This window comes from Taeniopygia guttata, chromosome 4 (assembly GCF_048771995.1).
Source record: "Taeniopygia guttata chromosome 4, bTaeGut7.mat, whole genome shotgun sequence".
Taxonomy (NCBI): Eukaryota; Metazoa; Chordata; class Aves; order Passeriformes; family Estrildidae; genus Taeniopygia; species Taeniopygia guttata.
The window spans coordinates 25,796,706-25,823,859 of NC_133028.1; the positions used below are offsets into that span (position 1 = coordinate 25,796,706).

Below are 27,154 nucleotides of genomic sequence, written 5' to 3' on the forward strand. Positions count from 1 at the left end.
ATAAATACATAAACAAAGTTACACTAAGATACTGCTTGAGAATAATTGGGAATATATACATACATATTGAAATGCCAGCTTACAAAACAATACAACATACCTATAACTTTTGCTTCCTCATCTGTCAGTGTTTTATTAAGAAAAATTTTCTTCACACGTAGAGTATTTCCTGATGGAAGAACAACTCCTGTTGTTGGCATGGGTGGTTCACCATCTTTTTGCTGCAAGCTATCTGCTATGACAAGGAAGACTCTGAGGCCAATATTCATCCTCTTCAAGAACAAAAAAGGGACAAAAAAGGAAAGAGAAAAAATTACAATATTGAAGTAACACAGCGAAAAAACACAAACTGCATTTTTCCTCTCTTTTAAACAGATAGCAATAGGGTTCCAGTAGGACAGACCTTACTTAAATGTTACATACTAAAGTAATGAAGGTAACAAGAATAGAACTTAAGTTTTCTGTGCCACTCCACACTTTGATTCAAGTGAACTGACTTGGCCCAGGCTAAGATACAGAATATGTTATAGTACTGAGTACTCAAGGGACTTGATATGAACCTCTAGAGCAACACACATTTCTAAACATCCCATCTGTTAGACTGCGTCTTGAAGAGCTAGGTATGACTTTCCTGAAAAAATGCTTTACAGTTACACTGTAACAAAAATCCCATATTTCCTGAAATTGTTGTTGAAATGAGTCTTAACTCTAGAACTGCTGCTGGCTTGCTCACCTAAAATCAAATAGCAACAGGGCACAACAACAATTACTGCTTTAGTGTTAGCAGAACACTCCTTCAGACACTAATTAATCTGCTTTTATCCTGGCTCAAACTAAGTTAACCATTTTCCCCCCACAAAAATCCCCCAATGCCTTGTTCTCATGGCATGCAAGTAATGAGCTTTTATTACCTCTGGATTAATAGTGAAGGTTTTAGGTGATTTTCCAACACTAAGAAGATCAAATATTATTTCTTTCATTGCAAAATCCAAACGTTCCTATAAAGGAAAATAGATTTGTATGATCATCTCTTTTCCATTAATATGCATAATTTCTTGGCTTTGCACATATACTGGGTATCATGTCTTAAAAATTATAAAAAAAAGTTTATAAAATATTTCTTTTGTCCTCCTCATTCTTATGACTTTTTTTTAAATCTAGTACAATTCAGCACAAATCATACGCTGATATGGTTGAACTATTTCTCCTGAAACTCTTCCCAGATAATTCATCATCAGATCAAACACATTTCTACAAATTAGATGAGCACTTACAGAAAAAAAAAAAAAAAAAGGATAACGAGAAGCCCTAAGGTATAAAAAAACACTACAATATAAATACAAAAAAATATAAACAGTGATTTGTGTATGCTGCCTCATCCCTGTACGACCAAAAGCAAATAGTTTTGGAAGCTCAAGCACAGACAAGATATTTCTAAGACAGGAAAATATGTCTCTGATGTATAAAGTTAAAGATTAATGAGAGTTCATCTTCTAAGATTGTATCCCGCATTTTGATATTAGGACAAGAGAAGTATCTAAAATAATATAAATCATAATGCAATGCTCACTATACACTACTGCATTCATTGCATCCTATTTCTGTCTATTGAGGCCAGTCTCCAGGCTAAACATAAGCAGGCATTACTGTTCTAATGCTTTGTCCCTTATAAAAATATCATAATGGATATAGTAATTATATTACAAACATATATAAATATATACATATATACACACAGAGCTGCCAACAGTGCAATACAAATGTAAATATTAATCATCATAATGTTCATACATAACAGTTAGTGAAGTTTAAAAAAAAATAGCTTTGCCCCTACTAGAAAGAGTTCTTTCATTTGTTACACGTATTTTGGAGACATTCTAGTCAAGATATGAGACCACTAATTCAGTACGAACATTTCAAAAATGAATCTTAAACTTACATTTCTTCCAAATAATGTTCATCCTACTATTCCAGCACTACCTAGATGTATTCTTACCTGAGCAATGAACTGAATAATCTTCACAAATATATTCAGAGGCGTGTCTCGTGGGACCACGCTGCGCGATCCTTTTGGGAAAAGTGCTGATACAATGCTCATGAGACGGCTACAAGAATTTGTAAACAAAAAGAAATAAAAAGATCTTTTAAAAAAAGCTCCTTATAACAGCACAGATGTTACAGTTCAAATCTGGAAGTGCATGTGTGTGGGGCTACTATCAAATAATACAAAAGCCTATACAGGTAGGACCACATACAGGAAGCACAGCCCCAGCTGTCACAGGCAATAGGATCGTGGGTTTCTCTATGAACTGAAAAATATCCTGTTTTAAACCAATTACTAATAGTCAGGGGGCAAAATATGAAAATGACTATTCAAAATTCTCATTATACACAATTATAAAGAAAACCATTTCATTTCCAGTCCATACTTAGTATGGACTGCCTTTTAACTTTAATAAATTTCCTGCTCTTCTCTCTGCCTTCTTCTATCACTGCAAAGGCAATTCTAGACTCTATTCCTTCTTTCCATCAATGTACTCAAGGGCTTTTGGTTTTCTCTATTAAGACAAAATGTTTGGTCCCCTGCTTACTTGACTAAACCATCCCTGAGCTGGCTTCAAGTTCTATTCTCATATCACTAGGTTGGAATAAAATCTCCATCATCAGTAGTTTAAAATACTTTGCACAAAGAACTTACCTTTGAGTTACAGTGTTGCTTTCACATTTAATTCTAATAACATAAACCCACAATAACCTATACAAAGATTCCAGTGCAACTCGGGACATTTTGGGATCTTTATTCTGTAAAATAAATTTAGAAATACAGTTATTGTTGCCTGTGAGATGCTGATGAAATCCTATTATAATGTTTATTTACTTGTGAAAATAATTTTTTTAACAATGAAAGTAGATGGGTTTAATACTGACTACAAGTTTGTGATATTTTTCCATAAAAACAAGCCTGTATAGCATATTTCCTAATCTTAAATTTTTAACTAGTAACACCAGCTCATTTTGCACATCTCTGAGGGAAGAGAAGTAACTAAAAAGCAGATATTCTTCTTGAGATGAACACACCAACAGTATATTGTCTTCAACAACTTTTCTCAGAAAGCCACTGGTAACAAATACCTACTTCATAGCAAACCAATTTATAGTTTGTCTGAAACATTGGAGTAGCTGCTTTGGATCAGGCACAAGGTCTCAGTCCATCACTCAGCCTGTGACAGCAGACAATAGCAGGTGCAGAAGAAAAGAATGCAAAACAGGGAAGGCACGAAAAGATGCATCTCTGGGTGTGGCTTCAGACAACACAGACACTTCCTGCAGGCTGTATTAGTGTTTGCCCACTTTCAGTGAATTTTTATTGTAACAATTATGCTACCGCTTATTGAATTAATATAAAATCAAGCAGCACAATTCAGTTCAAATTATGTACTGGATACAAAATTACTTTTGTCTTAAAGCTACTACTATGAGTTGAGCTTTACTTCTCTGAGCTCTTAAACTGTGTAAAACAGTAACTAACATTCTTTGTACCAGCTCCAGAAACCTCCTTTCCAAATAGGGATTCTTGGAGTACTTACAATCTGTAAGTGTTCAGCAAGATTCCTGGACTTGGCCATAAGTATAAACTTCTGAATATAATAAATGATTCCCAGTCATCAACTTTTTAGGCTTTATCCCAATTCAAACTAACAAAATCAACAAAAAAGCAAAAACAGAACCCCAAAACCACACCATCCCCATTTCTAGTGAAGTCTCTCTGTTTCAAGACATATCTGTATGATGACTTGAACATAATTAATTTCATATTTTGTGCCACAAGCCAGTGAGTCAGAAGAGCAGATGACTTTGTCCTTCCAGGACAAATGGAGTGCAAATTCACAAAGGGTGTAAGTGGAACTAAAACCATACTGTTCAAAAGAGATGGTCTCATTCTTTCCCTCACAACCTCAATGCTCCTTCTATATTAATTCTAGCAGTAAGAAAGTTCAACTTGAACCCATAAGCTGATCAAAATAACTTCATGTCCACATCTGTGTAAAAGACTATATACACAAAGCAGAGTAATTTTGGTGTTTTTAAAACAGCTGGGTCCAGACTTCTGGTTTTGGAAGCATCTTATTTTAAGAAAGGCTAAAAGCCTATCACAGAATCACAGAGGCAGAAGTGGTATGTCAAAGTAGGACCGACAAGTAGCACACAAGACTGACTACCAGAATATTAGAGGGAATAACTTAACCGAGCTTGCATCAGTGATAATGCTGTTCTACCTTCCCTTCACACATCAATGTGTGCTGCTATCATCTCTGAATTAGCACCTATAACTAGGCAGTGGGTAAATTTAGGGAAGCAATCTGGATAAAATCTATCCAGTAAGAAGTTACACCTGTCCTTGGTTAATATTCACACTGATAAATGTCTCACTATTCAGTTAATTTGCCTGCAGTGCTACTGTGAGGAGGAAGAAAATGTAATTGTACCAGAGGTGAGACTGTGATAGCTTTGATTCTAATCAGCTTAAGCAGCAAAAAACCCAGAATATTATTACTCCGTGTATTTAATTTACAGGCCAACAATTACTGATTGTCAAAGCAGGCTGGGGAATTAATTGCTAAAAGTGTTAACAAAGTCTATCTGAAATGCATCTGGAAATAAGTAATGCTTCAATTTTGTAATTTCTGATATTCTACAGGGGACTTTAATTTACAGATCCAGAAGTAAACAAAAAAAAATATTGCTGGCTTTCAATCATCTAATAAAAAATTGTAGAGGTAGCAGATAGTTTACTAATGTGTAAACAATGTTCCATCTGTTAGCAGGTGCATCATCCAATAGAGCTATTTCTGAGTAGTCATGACAAAGTTTGCTTGTTATGAAGGAAAAAAAGGAGCATATATAAAAGGAGCATTCACCTTTGAAAAAGAGTTAAGAAATAAATTTTGCAGTACTCTTATTATTTTAAGCATTGAAAATTTTCATTATCATTTCCTATAATGAAGAGCTAAACAAATATGCTAGAAGAAAATTGCTTTTGGGGTTTGAATTACTGCATGTACACCTGGTGTTAAGATGTCAGTATTTTCTCTTAAACATTAGAGCAACTAGAAGAAGGTATAGATGGTTATGTAATTCAACAACCTGGCAGAATTTTAGTCTTTTTTAGATGATGTCTGTCAGATTTTAAGGTACTCTATATGGCTGGGTTTTTTTTTAAACATACTTTTGTTTAAAATCCTAAAACTTTTTAACATAAATTATGGTATCAGCAGACTATGAAAAAAAGTTGTCAGGAACAGTATCTGTTACAAAACCGAAAATGTAAGAGCAAATTATGGTGGTTTTACACGACACATTAAAATGAGTCAATGAAACAAATCTCAATAATGGCAAGAAACAAAATAGCATTTTTTCCATGTTAGTCAAATGTAGTCACTTACTGAAGAAAGTACTTTTTAATACTGATGTTAAACTTTTCTTCTGTTCTGAACTAAAACAATTTCTACCTTTTAAAACCTGCAAAACCAACAGTGTAAAAGTCTTTCATGTTAGTGCATTGCAAGTTGTTACAGCAAATCAGTTTCACATTTTTTTATTGTGAAAATGTTTTCAGTTTGCTCACATGCAAGACACTTTTTGAAATGAAGTAACAGAAAAACCCATACATCTGAGTAGGTAGTTACTTCCAGAGAAAACATGCACTGCTGTTCAGGGAAACCAGCTGTGATATTAATAATCAATCTCACAAAGCCACACTTTCACACCCAAAGAAAAACTGGTATTAGACAATTTTCTGATCTTTCTCCTTTACTCCCTGGCAAGAGAAAAACATCTTTGAAACATTAGCTATTCTTAGTCCTATTGCTTGTACCAGTACTAACAGCAATTTTACAAAGGAAGGAAAGCACAAAATACAACAAACAACATAAAAAACCAAAACAAAAGTATTTACATGAGACAAAGCAACATTTCACTGAGTTACAACAACGTATTATTAACTCACCTGCAGTGTTTCTATTTGTTTTCTGATACTGTTGTTAGATGGCATCTAAATAAAGCAATGTGAGACAGCAAAACATAACAAACATGAGAATGGAAGGCACATGCATGTTAGATGAAAAAAAGCTCAAAACCAACAGATAGCTGTCTAGCAAGGACTCTATTCAGTAGAAATAAAGGGTTTGCTATAGTGGCAGAAAACATTCCTTCAACTTTTAAGCTTTTGTGGTAACAGACTCTACAGATAACTGTGAGAAAAAAAAACCATCAACCTCTTTTTCCAGCCAACAGTGGTGCAGAATGACAGACACTGTTCTCTCCCATTTCTCTAGCTTTTTAAAATGTTCCTTCTTCCCTCCAGAAGAGGTAGTAAAGATACCACAACTCAGATTCATCCAAGAATTTATCAACTTTCTGACAAACTTGCTAGAATTAGTCTGTGTAAATACTAGTCAAAAAAAGTAAGCAAAGTGTTTTACAATACTGACCCAGTGTTACTGTCTGCTGAACAAACTCAGAATTTTGCCTACACTACAGTGTGTTAAAAAAAGCCTGCTGGGCTCAGTGCTGAAACAGCATCCCAACAGATTTGTGGGACAAAGCTAACTATATATATACACACCAGAAAAAAACCAACCCTTTTGTACACTCCTGGTCTCAACTGACTCTTACAACTCACTGATGTGCTATTTGCATTGGTCCAGACCACTAGGTTTGCTCCTTTCAGCAAGGCTAGGATGGTCTCCCCACACATTAAGCCTGCTTTGAGGAAAACCAAAGGCAATGTGCATTGAAACCCAGCACAGAGAGTTTACAAAGACCATAAATACTGCCAGGTTTAGGATTCAGAGCACTCTCAGGAGCATTATCAAATTTAATAAAGCACCAGAAGAAAAGGCAGGGTATGAACAAACTGCATGAGGTACTTTGGGGCCGCTGCAAAGGTGTGAGTTTTCACAGCATGGCAAATGGGAAATGGCTCATTTCAGTCACCAACATGTCACGTAGTTTTCATGGCTAAGGAAGAGTTTGTACTGGGTACTCACCACGGAATAAAGAGAGCACCATGAATCCATGACCTACATTACCTCTTGGTGACTTGCTAGCATGCCAGTACTCTTCATAGAATATCCTGTGACAGACTCTGTGTGTTATCATTATTTCAATTCCTAATTCGTTAATTTTAACAAATACAGTGGGGGTAGATGAATCCTATTAGTGCTCTAAGTATCTCCTAGTAACTCTCAAAATTACTTTATTAATAACAAGGACACTAGAGGCAATGGGTTTGGAATTTCTCATTTCATTTTACATATTTAAATAACTCCAAATGAAATAATTTTAGTGATTAGAAAATCAGGAAATAAAATGAGGAAGGGGAAATCCAAAAGACTAAACTGCTGTGAAATTCAGATTTATAAATTAATGAGATTACTTATTACAGAGTGCATGCATTTAATTAGCTTCAGAAACAAAGGAACACATTAATTTGTAAGACACATCAGGACAGTGGGGGTGTATTTTTCAAGATTAAGCTCAACAAAGTTTCTGAACAAGGTAGGCACCCAAAAAACTTGGTAGTATTTGGTGTGCCAAATTAAACCAAGCCAAAAAACTATCCTAAGGAACTCACTGATGGCATAGCATCATAACACTGCAAATTCTGAATTGCAGAAATTCGTATGTGGAATTTCTGCTGAATAGAGCCTTACAGTAAATATGTTAAGCTGTTAGTGGTTAACAAATCTAAGTAAAATATAAAATGCATGCTCAGCAAATACCAGTTAAATTCACTGGCATTTATAGTTTTAATACATCCATTACCAGCAATGGACATTATGCCAGAAAAAGGCAACTCCTAGATTGTAAGGAGTTTTTTTTAAAGCTTTAAAAACAAAAGCACAAGCAGCCTCCATAAGCAAAATAAACCACAAAACAAAAATCAAGGCAAATATTTCAAAAGAACTGCAATAATGTTAGATGAAAAATATACAGAACCCAACAAGCAACAGAAAGGTGTGAAAGATGTTGTAAGAACAAAATGACCCAAAACAATCCAAGCAGCTAAACCGGTTTCCTTTTGACTTCATGCTGGTTTACAGATTTTATGAATAAGCTTCATAACTGTCACTCATAGCTAACCAAAATCAGCATCATGAAGGAGGATCAAAGAATTTATTCACATTTTCAAAATCAACACATTAGGCAAAATCAAGAATTATGTTAATCATAATTAAGGAAAGAACGTGTACAATAACTACAAAAAAAGCAACTGATTTGTAAGTATCTTGATGTCTTTACCAACCAATTGATGGCTACAATGATATCAACAGAAGGCACAAGTTAAAGGGACACTGTAATTGGTTTATTAAAATTTGTATCACAGGCTGTAGATATAACATCTTTTCTCTTTTCTGGTCTCACAGTTCATTTTCTATTCCTTCAGAAAGTGAACAAGAGATAGAAAGTTTGCACTTCCTATACATTCTATTTAGAAGAGCAGACAAGTCACTTATTTTCTCACATATAATTTTCACATTAAGAAATAAGGTTTGTACTTTCCCTGGCATTAATAGCCCTTATTAGCAGATACTTCTGCAGATTTTACTCAATAAAAATGATAATCCCCAAGGGGACCACATTTATTTCCAACACGATATAACATCACAAAAACTTAATACTATTAAGCTTTATACAGAGACTTGAAACGTTTAATTTCTTTTTAGAAAAATATTTCAGTGTCCTTTTAAACAGCCAAATATTATTCATTGTTTATTTGGCACAAGAATGCTGAGAACATATTGTAATAAATGCTAGTGATTTGCAACAGTTCCTTAATTAAAAAGGATTCTTACCTTCAGATGTGACAAACAGTTCTGCAGGAAAACGTGCCAGTTATTTAAAAAAAACTGTTTCTGACTGACACACAACAGGCAGGTGATCAATGGATACAAAGCCTATGAGTAGGGGGGGAAAAAGAATTGATCAAATTGCTCTTTGTAGACCTCCTATGTGTTGTACATTGAGAATGAGACACAGTTGGTTGCTGCCTCTCACTCTCACAGTTTTGGCACTGCATGGCAGCCTCTCCCCTGCCCTGGGACACTCGTGCCAAGCACAGTGCCCTGGGTAACTCCTGAGTGCTGTAAGAGCTCCAAGGGACAGACTGGGGCAGTGGGACCAAGGTGAAGCTCATCCCCCAGCAAGGCCTGATCTCAAACAAAGGCTGAGAGCAGTCTTACCCTTCATACAATGTTCAGGCTTTTCCTGCAACTGCAAGACTCAATTCATATAGTTCTACATGCTGGCCAGGTGAACTGACTCCAAGAATACTCAGGAAAAATATCAACTCAGTAAAAACTCAGACAGACTTTAAGTTGTTAGAAATGCTACTTCTACTCAAGATCTACTTTTAATGAGGAATGAACCACAATATAATATATTTTAGATCTGTGAATATGCCAAGTATAATTTAGCTTTGCTTTAGTAAGATAAAATTTGTTTAAGTACCACATACTTTTAACACATCATGGTGATTAGTACCAAATCTGACTGCAGCTTTTCTTGTTATGAAGCAAAACTGAAGGATGAGTAGGTAAATAGTACTCTTGATACAACATTTCTAACTTAATAAATAAAATGACATTTTGAATACTAATATCAACAATTTTATGTTATTCTTACATAAGGAGTTTAACCAACACAATGATATATGCTTTATATGTGCAGCATACTAGAAAGTAAAGTTTGTCCATAACATGAAAGTGGGAATAAAACATTTTAAATTCACTTGCATTTACTGAATGTGCTAACTGAAACACAAAAATTAACTCTACATTTTCAGCAAAGTGAAGTGAATCAACTTCAAACATGGCTGCCATAGTCATCAAAAATAACCAAATACTGCAAAAATAAGAGATAATAAAAAAATATTGGAATAAGAAAAACAAGGTGTATGCAGAGATGAGAGAACCAGGCAGAGCAGGGCTATTAAGAGGCTGCTATTTTACTGAAAAAACCTTGTCTGACATTTGCATCTTTTAATTAACCCTAATTTAAATATATTCAGACTTCCTGAATGCAAGTTTTTTACTAAAAGGACATAAGGTTAAATAACTCTGCTAAAACCCACTAAAATAATCAAAACCAAGCACTGATTTCAAGATAATCTCACATGTGAGATAAGAGCACATATCTGCATGAAGAAACAAAGCAAAATTGGATGAAATGCACTGTGGGAATTTAATTATACTGAGATGTTAAGATTTAAATTAATATGGCTTGATACGCTTTTCCTCATATAATGTACTAGCTTAAGAGCCTAAGTGAGCAAAATGGAGGAGTTGAAATATTTCTTTAAAATACCAGCGAGTGCTTCTTTCTTGAACTCAATTCAAAGGTAGTCTGATAAAGCATCTCCACAAAATTTTTCAAACATGGCACATTCACTTCATTTTTAACAGCCTGTTAAAAAAAAAACAAAAACAAAAAAACCCACAAATTAATGGGCTTAAAAATTTACACAGAAAGCAATTTAAATATACATTAAGATGTCTATGAATTCAGAACCATTCAAAAGTTAAATTTCACATTAGGAAAGTATTTGAGTATATTTATCCGAAATATAAACAGAAGCATAAGAAATGCCATACACTACAACCATATGGTTAAAATTAACAGTTAAAGCAAACATACAAAAATCTCCACCCCAACAAAACAGCCCATTAAAATAAACTGCTTTAGGAATGTAGTGTCTATTCCACACTTAAAGAAGAAAATGTATTTGATACCAACTAAAAAAAACACTACACTGAAGATCTTCATAGGCATGTTTACATTTATTCAAAAAATTAGTATCTGTAACCTTCACAGAAGAAAACTGTTCCTGTTTTCTTCTTTGTTTTAATAGTGAAAACTGGAAAGTTAAGAAAAAACCCACAGGATTACCAGTCAACCAATCATTCAAGTTATCTTTGCTCAGCTTTCAGAATTAATGGAACACACATGGATCCCTACACCCTTCTGACCAACTCTGTTCTTGCACATATAATAGGTTTCCTTCCACAATCCAGGCAGCTACCATCCTTTTTATTGAAACTTCTGCAAGACTCTTAGGCTTCTCTCTGGATCTCCTGGATGATCTATTTAAACACTATTCTCAACCTACTGTTTTAAGCTGTTTCTGCTTTATTTATCAAATTGAGGGGTGGGCTGTTGGAGACTGAAATGGCTTTTTTTGAAGAGGTCCTCTGTACATACAATTTCCTTACAGCATATGATAATTTTTGTTATTTTTATTATTTATAGTTATTAATGTTACATAAACATTATATCTACTAACACTATACAAAGAAAAATCATGTCCATCTTGCTAAGAACACTCTAAAACCTTCATGATGTAGAAGCCCAAAAATAGCATGTATCTCTGTAATGTGTACAGATCCACAAAAAAAGAACTGAGAAAGTAGTTACGATTTAAATCACTTCCTATGTACGAAATTATTTCTCTTTGGCTATTCTTAGGCTATAGGTTGATTAGTACTCTGCTAGCTCCACATGAGAAATCAGTCAGTTGTTGTCACCACTGCATTGTTGCTTTGGGATGTAACCTTAGGCTTTCAGAGCAGCCCTAACTTCCCTGCTATAAAATACACTGTGATTCACCATACCTGCAGGGTCCAAATCAGGTCAGGTTTCTTAAAATGCCTGAATGACTAAGCAAGAAAATGACAGTAAAGAAGTCTCAATGCTGAAACCCAACAGCTTCCTCACTTGAGTGATTTTCTGTATCCAAGATACAGAAAAATCTACATTCAATTCCTTCAGCTGCATCAAAAATATTCAAACTTGCATCTCGCATCTTCCAAGAGAATGACTAACCTGCTCAACTGCACCTCAGCCTGGGAGTGAGCTCTGAGTTTCTATTTAAGAAGCTCCATTTGTATGAAATGATTAGAGACTCAGTGAGTCAGAAGGAAAGATCAAGCCTCCCTCCCCAATGTCTGAAGCACTGATTCAGGCTGTGCTGGTAGGAAGGGATCACACAGCAGCACTGTGCTCTGCACAGCCCGTGCTCGTGCCTCCACCCTTGCCAGAGGATAGTCCCAGCTCCCAAATGCTGCTTCTTCCTCCTTATTTCAAGGGCAATTTTCACCACGTTTATGATTCTGCAAACTAATATTTGCATTTACCTAAATGCTAAAGTAGTTTCACTCAGCACTCCCACTCCAACTGCCAAGAGACTATGGAATTCAAAATGACAAAATGTGTTCACTCTTTAATAGGGAAGAAATTCTTCTGTTCTTCTCTAGAAGAGTGTAAGCATGCCTGGGTAAGATCAAAACTTCTTCCCATAAATAGTTACTACTAGAAACATCTCTTCCTAGTTATGTCTTATGAAAATATTGTCTCCTTTGTAATTTAAAAGTAATTAGAAAAACCCCAAACCACCAAGAAGACCAAACCTAACCAAGCAACCAACAGCAGCCAAACAAAACTCACAAACACACAAAAATCACGCAAAACAAACAAACAAACAAGCACAAACAAACAAAACCAAACCAAGAAACCCCCTCAAAAAACCAAGACTGACATCATGGAAAAGAAAAGCATTTCCCCAGGGCAAGTAAACCATTTAAAAGAGGATGAAGAACTCAGAGAGAATTATTTTTCTCCTATGATCTTGCTCAGATGGGACACACACCCAGCATGCTACTCTGTAGATCCTATTCTACAAAACAAGATCTACATGTCCCAATTTTCCATTTATAGCAGGCTGTGTCCCTATAGTCTATGTGGCAACACAGAGCCAGAACCAGCCATTTTTTGGGACTGCATGTCAAACACAGTGTGGCCTGGCATCTGCTAATAGAACTAGCATTTTAGACAACAATCCTAGAAAGTATCAATCTACTATGATGAAATTAACTGAGCTTGTGGTAAACAGTCAACTTGAATTCTATTTAGGCACCATAATTTCTTCTTGACCTGTTGAACAAGCTTCACAAAACCAAGCAAAGCAGCCTGGGAGGAAACAGAGCCTGTCTTGATGGAAACATTCTCACTAGCAGCATTACAGGCACAGTACATCCAACAGTGGGATGATAATGAGGTTTTTTTCCTTGTTCATGGTTGCTGTGTGAAATTTCTACTTTTTGATTTAAAACACACACACACAGGAGATGACTGACTGCTCTTCCACTTAAAGAATTAAATCCAGTGGACATTCACCTCTACAAATTATTTTTAATTAGCCAAAACCTACATTCTTCCTTCCTGCATAAGAGTTCACACTCTCTTTATCAAACTGTAAAAATGTTACACAGCTTACTACAGAAAGAACTTAGAGGTTTCAGCTAATAAAGAAAAGTCAACAAGACCCTTGAGCAAACAAATATTAAACCAAGGAAATTTGAAATTTTTAGAGCATGTATAAAATTACATAATGCTCTGGTAATAAAGGTATCTAGAAAATAGACAATTCTTTAAAGTTCTGGAAAAACTTTAGAAACTAGCTAACACACAAGCCAACCTATTTCCCTTTAAGACTGTGAAGGTGCTTGTAATCTATCTAACAGTCACAGAATGGTTTCTGTTGGAGGGGACATTATAAATAATTTAGTTCTAACTCCCCCTCTGCTGTGGCCAGGGACACCTTTCACTAGACCAGGTTTCTCAGAGTCACATCCAACCTGCTATTGAACACTTCCAGGGATGGGGCATCCACAACTTCTCTGGGCAACCCGTGCCAGTGCCTCACCTCCCTTCGAGTAAAGAAATTCTTCCTATAACCTAATCTAATCCTACCCTCCTTCAGTTTAAAGCCCTTCTCCTTTGTTCTATCACTACATGCCCTTGTAAAAGGTCCCTTTTCAGTCTCCTTGTGAGCCCTCCTCGCTACCAGATGTATTTCTGAATCTATAAAAATTTCAAATTTTCAGGATTAATTGAAGAATTTTAATAATGAGAACCCAATTGGAAGTGGGAGGAACAGTATGGCAGAGGAGATTAAAATACTTACAGCAGCCACAGGTATGAGAATTTCCACAAACAAACCAGCAAGTGCATGTTTTATATCTTTATCTTTTACTTCCAGGAAGTACTGAGCACACTCCTAAGTAAGAAAACATTAGAAAAATATTTAGAAAAAAAGACTACAAATGTAACTACGCCATAAAAACCACTAGCAGTCTAACATTTGTTGCCTGTTTAAATTTAATATGTGCCATGTATTTGAGATAGTTTTATATTCCTTAGCAGTATCAATTTCACAAAACATAAGAAACTTTAAAACCTATTTGCGCAGCAATACACCTCAATGAACTGAAAGGAGAACATTTGTAATACCACATAGCTATTTACTTTTTACTCAGAATATAAAGAGTACTCAGAATACAAAAGAATATAAATATGCACATTTTCCCTCAGATTATTTTGAAGCTTAAAAAAGTTTAATGCTTACCTCTATTAAAATGATTGGAAATTTGTATTTTATTTTTATACACCAGTTTTTTATTTTCCAAGGAATTTGATGCAAAGAAAATTAAAGATAATTAAATACACCATACACAATAAATAATCTACAGTGAAGTATTTTTAAAGAAAAGTATGTCTTGGCATCTCATCTGTTAAAAAATTATGTGTCAAGTAATTCTTTTCCTTTAATACACTGCCATTATAAAGACAGAAAATTATTTGATTGCTGCCCATTTTCATTCAGTCTTAAATTCATATATTAGAGGTTTGACACACTACTAAGGCAATTGTGAGAGGTTTCTCCTGATGAGAGGCACTCACATGTAGAGAAACAAGTAATTCACACCTCTGAAAAATCAGGAACAAAAAAGGATGAAGGATGGCACACAAGTAGAGGAGGTGACTGATCACAGCAAGTGTCATTGTAACTTCATGACTTAAGCATCTAAAATTATACTCATTTCAGTTTTCTGTAGCGTTTATTTACCTGCATGAACTGAAATGATGCTTCAAAATCCTCCACAGGATACATCTTTACTCGAAAAAACTTCATTCCCATAATCAAACTGATGATACTCTGTACTACATGAGGACTCTGTTCTTTCTGCCGCAGTTCCTTTAATTCAGTGACAAACTTCTTCCTAACAGCTTGAAATCTGAACAAGGGATACAGATAGCAATTATTTGCATTCTTTGTTACTTTTGTATGAGGTTGATTATTTTGAAGCAATTTCTCTAGTCTGTAACAATAACAGCAGCTACTATATGAGAAAAGTAAGGGAGATTAAACCCTGGTACTTCAAATCTAGGCATTTAAGAGTGCCTACAATGATCAGTACATTAGAATATACCAGTGAAGTAAACAACAGTTGACTGGCACAGGGCCTCCTTTCCATGCCCCTAACAAGCTGACTGCAAAGCAATTGTACAAAAGATTTTTTTCTTGATTTGTTCAAATTTTTTGTGCTGGAACATCAGACAGACAAAACACACTACACGTGACTACATTATACCCTTACAGGATTATCTACTGGGGACATGAATAGATTCCACTATATCAAATAGTCTTTAAGTTTCCATTGGTCTGTCCCTAAACACAAAGAGTCAGAGACTGAACTTACTTTGATTGAGCAAGAACCCCTGTCACTTCTGCATATAAGTCTGCAATAATATGCACATTCCCAGTGTTGGTTCCTGAATACCTAAAGAGGAAAAAAAAATTTAAAAAGAAACACAATAAAGGAAAAAAAAATCATTAAAAACAACTTTGTTCTTCTAAACCCCAAGCAAGTTCTCAATTACAAACAAAAAATTTGTCCCCTAGAGGCAAATTATTACCATAAAAACAATTAAATTCAAACATGAAATGCATGGGTGACATTTAAAGTAATGTATTTGAATTTTTTTATTTCAAAAGAAATGTATTCCGGATAGAAATTTTACTATATTTATCCAAACTCAGACTTTTCTTACTGTGTCTGAGGATGCAAATCATTCTGTATATTCTAAACAAAATAAACTCAGTGCTGCATTGAACACAGCTGTGTTCTTTCAAGATGTGTTTTCAATTGAAAGACATCGACTCATGTTCATTCACACTGGTGTCATCACCAACATGTTACATGTGAGGCAAAGGAAGGCAATCACAACAAAGAAGCACAGGCTGGTAATAAAAATAATTTTAAAGTACACAAGTGAAACTTACCCTTCCTTATGTTTAAAGTGCTTAAAAGCCAAGTTTAGAACTTCATGTACTAAAGGATCTGGCACTGGATGAACAGGTATCTGAAATGCACATACGACTTACATGTATGTAGCACCTAAAGATACATGCATGTATAAAGCAAATAAACAGTACTGTGAGATGCCCTGGAGAAATCTCTCCTGCCAGTGTCCAAGGACACATGCTTTGCTGGCATATATCAAGCTAATTTTGCAATATATAATTTTCCACAATCTGCATTGGCATACTTAGCCAAATAAGAATAATTTTAACGTGACATTTTAACCTTGTTATCTATTAATTTCAACCTGTATTTCAACAACATTTAAGTTGACAAAGGGTATTGAACATAAATTAGATGCTATTTTTTTACAGTTCTGCTTTTTGCAGTACAGCAGCAGCTTTCCAAGACATATGAACTGAGATAATGCAGGCATATAAAGAAAAGGCAGGAGAGGCCAAAGGCTTTATGTAACTGAGAGCATAATTACAGCCTTGCATATGCTCATCATAGATGTTCTAGTTTTTAAAATAAAAATTTAAAGGAGATTATCAAAACCAACATTACAAGCAAAATATAAAACTTAATTTGCCAAAGTAGAAGATCTTACCTGTTTTAGAACCTCTATTAAAACTAAACAAAAAATGAAATCTACAGCTAAGTCCCTCCTTTCAAGTAGATAATCTCTTTCACGTTGTTGGTCATCCCTAAAATCAAATAAGAAACACAGGTATCAGACACATGACTGAACACAAATATTGCAGAGACAAGGACTGCATTGTTTTTCATGTAATCACTGTTTCAGATGTATATAAAATGGATAGGAGGAAAGACTTGGGGGTTTGGCACAGTACTGACATCTTTCCCCCTCCTCCTGAAAGGACCTGCCAATAATTTAAAAAAAAAAAAAAAAAAAAAGATAAACTAGCTTAGAATTAGCAGTATCGAACTTCCTTCTGTATATCCACACCAAAACCATTAAGTCACTTCATGTATATCATCTACACAAGTTAAATACACTACCTCACTACCTTAAAGATGTCTGTGTTTTTCCTACACAAATTTAGGTAAGGACAAATCCAAATACAACATACTTGTCACAGAAGTACAAGGTACACATTTTCTTATGTGAAAGCCACAAAAATCAAACAGACTTCTGCAAGGAAGATTCTTACCCCTTTGATTTTGTGCTTGACCGAGGTCTATACTCATAAGATTCATCTTCTGTTCCATTTTGGCGCCTGTACCAGTCAAACAAGGTGCGTAGTAAGGAGGGGAGACAGTGCTCTGCTACTGAGCTCATAGAGCTTATCAACTGAAAGAGTAAGAAAAATACTTTAGCCTGATATAGCAATGAAAATCCTACAGTTTAATAAATTTTTCAAATTGTTTTTTAATGTTAAAAACCATATATCACATAACAAAGTGGCAACTTTATATTCATTTTCACCTAGGACAATTACTGTAAATATTACACACTAAGTCAATTATTATAATAAATTTAAGTAAAGTGTTCCAAAGCTCACAGGGATCAAAAAATGACAAATTTATGGACATGTAGCATGTATACAATCATTGAGAAAACAAAAGCAGAGGTTTCAGAATGTCCCTGAATATTGCCATATGTATGTCTGAAGTATACACACCTTCACATCACAAATAACAGAGCCAACCCTCCTAAACTGAAGAATTTTATAACTTTTTAAAAAAACCTAGTTCTTTGGTTGTTATGTAAACAAAAATAAGAGCCTTTTAGATATTCTACATTGCCTGTAATTCATTTGACTAGTCTGGGTCTCAAGCTATATTTACTTTTAGTATAGCATATATGCTTATCTTCTGCTTCCTTTCAGAAAATCTGTAGAAGTAGAAAACTCATCTGTACAACAGATGTGGCAATAGAAACCATTATAGAAGGAAGACTTTAAGATGTTATTAAACTTAAATTATCTAAGCTTCCTTTAACTAAAAACTTAAGAGAACTCATAAGTACCCCAGCTTGGAAAGGAGAAGAATGACTGAAGATAGCAAAATGCCATTATAAACTTGCTTCCAGGAGGCAGAAGGGAGCAAGCCCATTCCCTAAACAGAGGCTGGAATAGGAGAGTTACCATGTTGCTCACTGATGCCATGTGTTACTTACCTCTTGGATCTTTCAAATAAGGTTTAAATAGAAGCCACGCTCAGGCTCTAATATCTATTATTCACTATTCCAGGTAACAATATAATATTATGCCATTATATGCTCTGATATTATATTAATGCAGTTATTTCTTTTTCCTCATTTGAAGCATCTTGGGGTTTTAGGTTTGTGGAAGGGATGGGGACAAGTTAACCACAGGCAAACCTCAGAAGGACCTCTTTTAATCTTCTGAATACATTACTTCAGCTTGTTAATTAGTCAGTTATTCAAGTCACAAGAATTAAATAGTGCTCTGAACTGATGTATTTATTAGCAGTAGGAAAAGAAGCAAGCTGCATTTTAAGCTTTACTAAACCTTTTCCTTAGGTTTTCCTGCAGGTTTACACAGTTTATCAATACTAATACCATTCATAAATGATCATAAAAGTAGTTAGGCAATTTATATTGGCTTCCACAGAAACAAGCATGTATTACACACATTCAAAAATGTCACTGGTAAAATGCTAAACCCAGAAACTACTGGTATAAATAAAGCATTTTCCTCTTGAAAAATAAAAAGTTTTACACAATAATTATTTATTTCCTGCCTAGTTTTGCATTCTTTGTATTCTAATGAAAAGGCACTGGAATCACCAGGAAGATGATATCTCTGCTAATACTGCATATCTTCTAAGCAGAATATCAGCTATGTTTCATTTTAAGTAATTACTACACTGCCTGGATACTAAATTCAAAATCATCTTATATTAAAAAAAAATCTTTTATATAGAAGATCTATTTCTTATACAAGAAAACTCTTTTTATTTTAGCCTTACATTATGCCTAGGTTGAAAACAGCAATCCAGACAAAGTGTTCCTGTAATACCCAGGAGGACAGGGCTGCAATAGACATGACGTATACTTCACTTCCTCAGAATGAAACAGCAAATCCTGCTCAAGTCTTAAAGGCTGTAACATACTGCTAATTGCTTCACGTAACATATTCAACAGCACAGGGAGAGGTAAAAAGAAAGAAGCAAAATTAAGTGAGATGCTAAAGCACAAATTCCAGCTTTAGCCAAAATCCTGAAAACGTTCCTCAAGTTGCGCTTAATCATGAACAAGCCTGGACCTCACATACATCTGCTTTCAGTCACTGAGAAGGTCAACACAGGCTTCTGTGTGATCATAAAGTTTTGGTGTCTTAGGACAAGAGTAGGAAATTGCCAAGTATGTTTCCTACAACAAGCAAAAAAAAGAAAAAGAAACACACAGGCTATTTCAGTTTCAAGCTGTACAAGCAAAAATATTTTAAGAAATGCAATATATGCTCTATAAAAAATCTCCTGTCTGGTAGCTTCCTGATAAAGGGAAAGCAAATGCTACAATTTTTAACAGTTCACAAGTGTATCAACCTACAGATTTCCTTCTCCTTTTCCAAAATTTCACCTGTTTTAGCTGAATTTATATTATCGTTCCAATTAAGATATCAAATGACAAACAGAAGATTTCTGCTGTTTGAAAATTAAAAGCTATTGATTTTTCAAACTTGTTTTAATAGCAGCTCTCTTGGTCTGGTTATGTTTCTAACAAAAATAACTTATAATCCCATTAAATGCTATTTTACTTTTCATTAGAGAGACAGACAACACTACATGCCTTCCTCCTCCATCCCTCTTCTCATCACTTACTGAGCTGAGAGAACAAGTCTTAATTAGGTACCACCTTAGTCCCAGGGCCCTCTTGTGCTCCAAGCACACTCTCTTTATTCACAAAGTACAACACTTACTAGCTCAGACCCCATTATTGGTACATTATAGGTAAAGCCATTTTTAAACTCAGATTCCTGGCTCCATAAAGACCTCTGGGTGAACAAGGTTGGCCCAGCAACAGCTCTTAAGCTTCTCTGCTGGATGCTGTGACTTCTGGATCCTCCTCATTCCCACACTTTGCCAATCACTTTTTTAATCTGTAATCTTCTCCACTGCTGGAGAATTGTTCTCAATAAGGGTTTTATACAGCACACAATGAACAGAGACACACAATCATAATTCCTTTTGCCAAACAATGTGCAAAATTCCCTAATAAAGTTCATAATCCCAGCCATTCAGTTCTGTCTAAAGCAGTTATTCAGTTGCATTAAAGTTCAGATCTTGACTTCAAAGTAGATTACAAATAACAAAAGAACAAAATAAGAACTCACACACACACACACACACACACACACACATATATATATATATATATACACAATCAAAACTTTTTTTAAAAAACCTTTTTTCAGGAAGACTAATTTCTTTATACATCATAAAATTTTAAAAGTTACATGTTCTATTTTTTATTTCTCTTCCCTCAGCCTGTTTTAGAACCTCTCTCTGGACACATATAGTAGATGCTATTCAGGAACAGTCAAGACAGGAACAGGCAATTAATGGGGCTTCCTCTGAATACTGCCTCTGCACTGCAAGGAAGGGGTTATGGGACACAAACAAGCCTACACTATCGAAGAATTAGAAATACAGACAATAAATAGGAATAAATTCAGCAGCGAGTCCTTCCAGACACAGTTCACTGAGAGGAAGTGAAATGGAATTGCCTAGCAATATAGCAGTTATCTATATTCTCAGCAACGGACAAAGTAACACTTCAGTAACACTCTGGATCTACCCTATACCTTCTGCAATAGAACCAAAAAGCACCCAGTAAAAGCTGTATTTACTGAAATAAAATTAACACTGTTTATAAAAACAGAACCCCAAACACTCAAACAAAAAGTGATAGTAGAAATAAACTAAGACTTTTTGTCCTGTAGTGTATTTCAGCATCTTTCTTCCACCAGTTTTCACTGCCACCTTCAAATAATTACCTATTCTAGTAGTTTCTTGCTATCATGTTCTACAATGGAAAATAAAGTCTAACTGACATTCAGAATCTAAATCTTCTGACACAGATTCACATGCAAATGTTCGAAGTTATTACAACAGTGGAACCACTATTCTGCAAAAGTAAAGCCCACCTTAATCCAATGAAAGTTTCCTTCAATTATATGTCTCCTACCTGATCAAACTGAAGATCTTCACCTCTTTGAAGAGATCTGGACAAGAGCTTTTCCTGTCAAAAACAAAAATAAGAAGAAACATACATTTCACAATGTCAGTGACTATTATCAAAGATAGATTCCTTCTTTCCAGTTACACTACAGAACAAAGAAATAACTTTTAATATAAATATTTGCACTGTTTTTTAGATAGAAATATTTCTGGAGACATGAAGTAAACTCCCAAAAATTAAGGAGCTAAACAATAATAACATTAAAGACTGACAAACAGAAGATGTCAGAGGCCAAACAGGGACCAGCTGGTGGTGGGTGTCAAGTGTAACTTGGAGGGAAAGCCATTCCTATCTCAATTAACAAGTGTCTTCATGTTCATATATAGCAATTATTCTAACAATAATGATTTTTAAAATGCCTTCACAAAGGCAGAGACAAGTGTTCAATGCATTTCCAATCTGCTGTTCCCCTGAACTGCAGTGCAACACAGCTAGAAGACCTACTCCAGTAAAAGGAGAATGTGAATAATCACTTGCTTTAACTTGAAATAACTGTAAGGGACAAAAAAAAAAAAAATTAGAATTTTACTTCCTACAATATTTTGTGCTACCAGTGGCATATGACATACTGCTCTGTTAAAAGCAAAATTAAATTATATTCCTGACAAAATAATTTAGTGAGGATTAAAGCATTACAGAAACAAAACATTTACCAGCTCTAAGAGTAAACAGTATTTCTCACTAGTCACTGTGTAGAGTATGAAATTATACACTTACAAGAAATACCTTTTATACCTTGCTCAGGTATTCTGGAAAGTAAAAAAAAAAAAAAAAAAAGAAAAAAAGGTGGAGGAAAAGAAGAAAAAAGGGAAGAAAAAAGAAAAAGAAGAGAGGACACTGAGTCCTGTAGACTGGCTCTGAGGGTCCATGATTTACAGCAACCCAAGTACCAAAGTAACAGCTTTAAGGGCACACTGCAAAGCAGTAACATACAAAAAGATCTGCTGAGCACTTCCTGTTATTAAAAAAATTTTAAACTATCCTTCACTTGATAATATAAATGAGTTCAAAATGTTATCTTTCACAAGGTAAGTTAAAAAAGTACCTAGAGTAAAGGGTTAATAGCTCACATTAGATTGCAGTAAGCAAACAAGGAAGTTTTATAGAGCAAGGTAAGTCAAGTACTTAACTTGCCTGGTTTGGCACATAAAAGGAGGTGTGAGCAATACTGATAGGCAGTTCAGCTCTCAACAGGTTGTAACTCAGCACAAAGTAACTGCTCAGGAGTTTAGTATGAGACAACACCCATGCTGTCAGGCTGTTGACAAAAACTGAGAAAGACAACACTGCTTGACGATTAACACTTGCAAGGCTGCAAGAGAGAGCCGGTATGTTCAGCAGATAAAAATTCATATTGCATGTCCCAAATCCAAGGTTTGAATGGGCAACTTGCTTTTTCTTGTCCTAATTGTAACCTTGAAAATACAGCACAGTTTCCAGCATTTTTTCCTGTAAGTACAGCTGTATTTGGTGTTAAAAAGAATGCAATATCTGGCAACTATTACAGCCTCTGAAAACTTGAATTCAACACTGCCCAGGCAAAAAGCATTTGTCTACTCTGAAAGTATAATTTAAAATAATATAGATGCCAATTCCCTAGTTGTTTTCCCTTTCCATAATCCAAAGAAATCCACTTAATTATCCATGAAAATACTACCATTTATGTTCACTTCCAGTATGCTCAAATTAAAAAATATTTTAAGAAGGGGGTTTCTAGGAAAATGCATTGACTATGCTGAAAAGCTTTAGTTTTTGATCAACTGATGTAATAGTCAATGTTCTTTCACTGTCTACTCAAAAGCAAGGGGAAAAAGGTTTCACTTTCTTGATTATTTTAAATTAATGTAATTTTCAATGTTAAATCTGTTCAAAACATTGTTATGAGAATTGGTATTTTGAAGATATACTAAAATCTCCAGATACCACTTGCAAAGCCAAATTTTCTTTTAGCTAGCAGTCTTCCCTCTTTTTTTTTACACTGAAACGCCTACTATAATAGATGAATGTGTGTTATCTGTATTATGCTTTCAGGTAAATTGCACAATAATTACTAGCTTATCTATAAAGCAAAAATACAAGAAATGTTTCATTCTATACAAACATTGTATCATCACTAATTAAGTTAAATGACAAAAATTATAAAACTATTTCCTTTTAAGATGGAAAAGTGATTTTCCTGTAAGAAGATGGGAAAAGTCAGGTTCCTTAAGTCTCCTTAGGATACAACATCCCAACAAACCATGTTTCCACCATAATACTACAAAACTCTTACACAGGTGAAGAAACCCTTGGTTCGTTATACCCATTGCACATGTCCAAACCCAAAAATCACAAAAGAAAAAAATGACAGATCAAAGAGAAGTGAAATAATCTGTAAGTCTTTACACAAAGAAGTTGAAATCCCCGTCAATAGAGAGCAAACTAGTTCTGAAAGTTCAGCTTCCCTCCCATAATCCATACTAGTTTAGATACGTCTGTATATCAAATGTTTAAGATTTTAAGGTCAGAAAGAATGAAGACCTTACAAGTTCATAACCAACTCTATTTTGTTTCCTCAGCACTAAGGATCTTAACTGTTAAACAGTAAATATACTGTAGAGTTAATGTAACACTGACCAAACAAACCAGACATAACCAAATAATACTCTTGAAGCCAACCACAGGTTTATCAAGTCTTTTGAATTATTTGGCTTTAAAATCTAGTTTCTTTTAATGTCTTCTTCTACCTCTACTTTGTCATGGCTCCAAGTCATCTCACATGATTTAAAAATATCTATTCAACAGCATAAAGGTCTGGAAACTCTAACTGAATTAATAATTTAAGATTTATTTTCATGGCTATAATAGGTCTACATTTATCTTCTACAAGTGAAATTAAAAAACCCAAAACACTATTGCATTAAGCAAAGAGCAGTTTGCATCCATTGTGTAAAGGAGAAATGTCAACATACAGCAGGCAGCAGGGATCAGGATGTGCATGTGCTGCGCAAACAACTGCACCCACGGAAAAAGGTACCACCCGTTGGCCCCTCTCCAGCATTCCCTGGCACCATCCCTGGTGGCTAGCACACCTCAGCAGGGTGGCTCAGGTGTGCACAGCAAACTAGAGTGCTTCTGGCTGTGCTCCAAGCTGCAGGGAAGAAACCAGACAAGGGATGCTGCCTTGCCTCCTGAAGCCCCAAGGGCTGTGCAGTGCACCCTTGCCCCAGGGGCAAGCAGAGTATTGTGCTAAATTTTACTTCAGACAAACTTTTGAAAGCAACAAAGCAAGACTTGTAAAAGTGTACAGTGCTAATCAGAGCCATGTATAGTATTTCCACAACAGAATAAAATTGTGTTGGTAACTGGCTTAAATACTCTTGCTAATTGTGACTTCAATGTGAGACAACTACAATTTAGTAGGTGGCACCATGTTAAATTCTCTGCTTAAATTCTAACCATCCATATTTACATGCAGCTTGACAAAATGCAAAATAATTGAGTTTATTGCTAATCTTTTTATCTGGTATGGTTTATGTCACATTTGGGGAAGGCTGGTGTCATTCCTCAGTGTCATCCCTCTCAGCTGAGGAGGAGTATGTTTTAAGCTACAAGACTACTCTTGGGCTCTTTTTTCATTTAAAACTATATACTGCTGTAAAAGTCTTAGCATAGCTGGTTAAAAAAGAAGTGATTTTATTTTATTTATTCACTAAAAGGATGATTTTCCTTCCTGTCATTATACTTGCTGCTTTCCTTTATTCATTTATTTTAAGCATTTGCTGATAAGCTCTGTCTGTAACTTTGAAAATGCTGAGGTATTACAATTTTGCAAGCAGAGAACTCTTAATTAAATTAGTAAGAAGAAATTAGGTAAAAATCACAGCCAGAGAAACCATTCAGTAATTTTTGAAATCATAAGTCAGTTACTTTTAAATGTAATCCATACATCTAGCAAAATCTATACATATAGCAAAAATGGTACTCCCCTCACCCACAGACGCTGTCTTGATCTGCACTTTTTTATTAAAGTTTATATTTTAATTAATTTTTGCTCCCCTACTGACACGTTTAAGTTTTAAAAACTGTCCAGCTCCTAATTTTCTTTGGACTGGCTTTAAATTCTCTCAAACAGCTTCACCCAACAGCCAAGCTTCATTAAAGATTTATGTAATTCTATATATATTCTTCATACTTTTGTTTGCAGCCAAGTCATTCCACAAAATCAAATCACACTAAAATAATAAAGGGCTTTCCACTCTTCCATTAAAGCCTTTTATCCAATTACAATCAGTGCTTTTCTGGTGCTCTTCCAGCCTTTTTATCTTTCTTTTTAAATTTCATACACTAGAACTGAATGTTCAGTACTTAAATTCTACATACAGAAATAAAGCTGCTTCAATATTTCAGTATTTCCTTTTAGTGAGACACCTAAGGATTTCCTTCTAACTCTTTATGTTATACAGTCTCAGGTTGTTCCACTTTTTCACAGCTTTTGACACCTCTCCTAATTTGCTGTTTTTCCATACACTCCATCTCTCTCACCAATATAAAATAAGGAAAGCTGACTATACATATAAATTACATTTGATTCCATTGAAACACATTTTGTTTAACCCAGACAAAACTGTTCAAAACCTTTATAGAGGACTACTTTAGTAATATTTGTAATTTCTTACTTTATTCTAAAAAAAATTTTATACAGATTGTAAACACACAAAATACTGACTTCATATTCTTATCAGTAAAAACTCTTTAATAAAGTAGACTTCATGCAATCACCATAAAACCTCATAAAGGCAAAAGAGATGGGAATCACTCTTCTGTGAAAAGCAAATTATTTAATTAGTTCCATGGGGTTTCTAATTTTTAATCTGGTGAGATGTTTCAATTTTGTATGATTAACAGATTTAAAAACATTTGTTTAATTAACAGTCAACAGCATGGCAGTGAGACACAACCTGGGATTGATGACAGAGGATTTATTTTATCTGGTCTAGGGACAAGTTTTGCAATGGATGGTGGAGCTACCAGCCTTTCCACCCACAGCATCACTGCCACTACAGCTCTCCTCTCATTTTTAGCCATTTACCCTTCATCACTTGTGTGGCTCTTATGCTATGAAGTTCTTGTGCTTTCTTATAAACCCCCCCTGAATACATTATTTTTTTGGATGTCTTAAAAACAAATAAACAAGTTATATTAAAGTTGTAAACTTGCCTGGTGCACACAGACATATATATAAAGAATAGGTATAAAGAAAAGTTTCATTTTCCTCAGCCTTTTATCTACTAATGGTTGTAGTTGAAGATGATTCCATAATCCACAAAACAGTTTTAGTCCTGCTTTCGTGTTCTTTTGGACTGCCTCCTAAGAAAACTTTGTTCTGAAATTTCAAAACTGGGGGTCAAATGCTCATATATGCACTTTCTGCACACGAACATTTCAGCAAGCAGCAGCTGCCAACAGAAGCTTTCTTTGAGCTGGCCTTCTGCTAGCCACAGCATCTCACCTGCCCAGTGAATTTCCAGGTTTAAAAAAAAAAGTTGCTTTTGTTTGTTGTGGTTTTGGGTTTTTTGGTTTTGTTTTTTTTTCCCCAGAAATTTCCAAATTAAAAGAAAACCATTTATTTCAGGACCACAAGGTCTCGATCACCAATGGAATTTTGCCTTGTTGCTTAATCTGCAATATATGCAGAATACTGTATTATTCCAGGTGTTAGTATCATTATTTCAGAAAA

General features: G+C 34.9%; 1 protein-coding gene across 14 annotated transcripts in view; it reads right to left on the reverse strand.

The window, feature by feature from the left end:
• FRYL (FRY like transcription coactivator) overlaps positions 1–27,154 on the reverse strand; it is a 162,339-nt gene that overhangs the window by 67,130 nt on the left and 68,055 nt on the right. For 11 of the 14 annotated variants that reach the window (XM_072928152.1, XM_072928154.1, XM_072928156.1 and 8 more), the window contains 14 exons: positions 21,382–21,435; positions 17,378–17,517; positions 16,813–16,909; positions 16,184–16,263; positions 15,600–15,680; positions 14,966–15,134; positions 14,024–14,116; positions 10,369–10,467; positions 8,859–8,960; positions 6,008–6,052; positions 2,699–2,802; positions 1,997–2,105; positions 912–998; positions 101–272 (listed from right to left, as the gene is read on the reverse strand). In XM_072928152.1, the coding sequence (XP_072784253.1) occupies positions 101–272; positions 912–998; positions 1,997–2,105; positions 2,699–2,802; positions 6,008–6,052; positions 8,859–8,960; positions 10,369–10,467; positions 14,024–14,116; positions 14,966–15,134; positions 15,600–15,680; positions 16,184–16,263; positions 16,813–16,909; positions 17,378–17,517; positions 21,382–21,435 (1,432 nt within the window). The remainder of the gene's footprint in view (positions 1–100; positions 273–911; positions 999–1,996; positions 2,106–2,698; positions 2,803–6,007; positions 6,053–8,858; positions 8,961–10,368; positions 10,468–14,023; positions 14,117–14,965; positions 15,135–15,599; positions 15,681–16,183; positions 16,264–16,812; positions 16,910–17,377; positions 17,518–21,381; positions 21,436–27,154) is intronic. The other 3 variants (XM_041715724.2, XM_041715723.2, XM_041715730.2) reach the window with 1 other exon arrangement.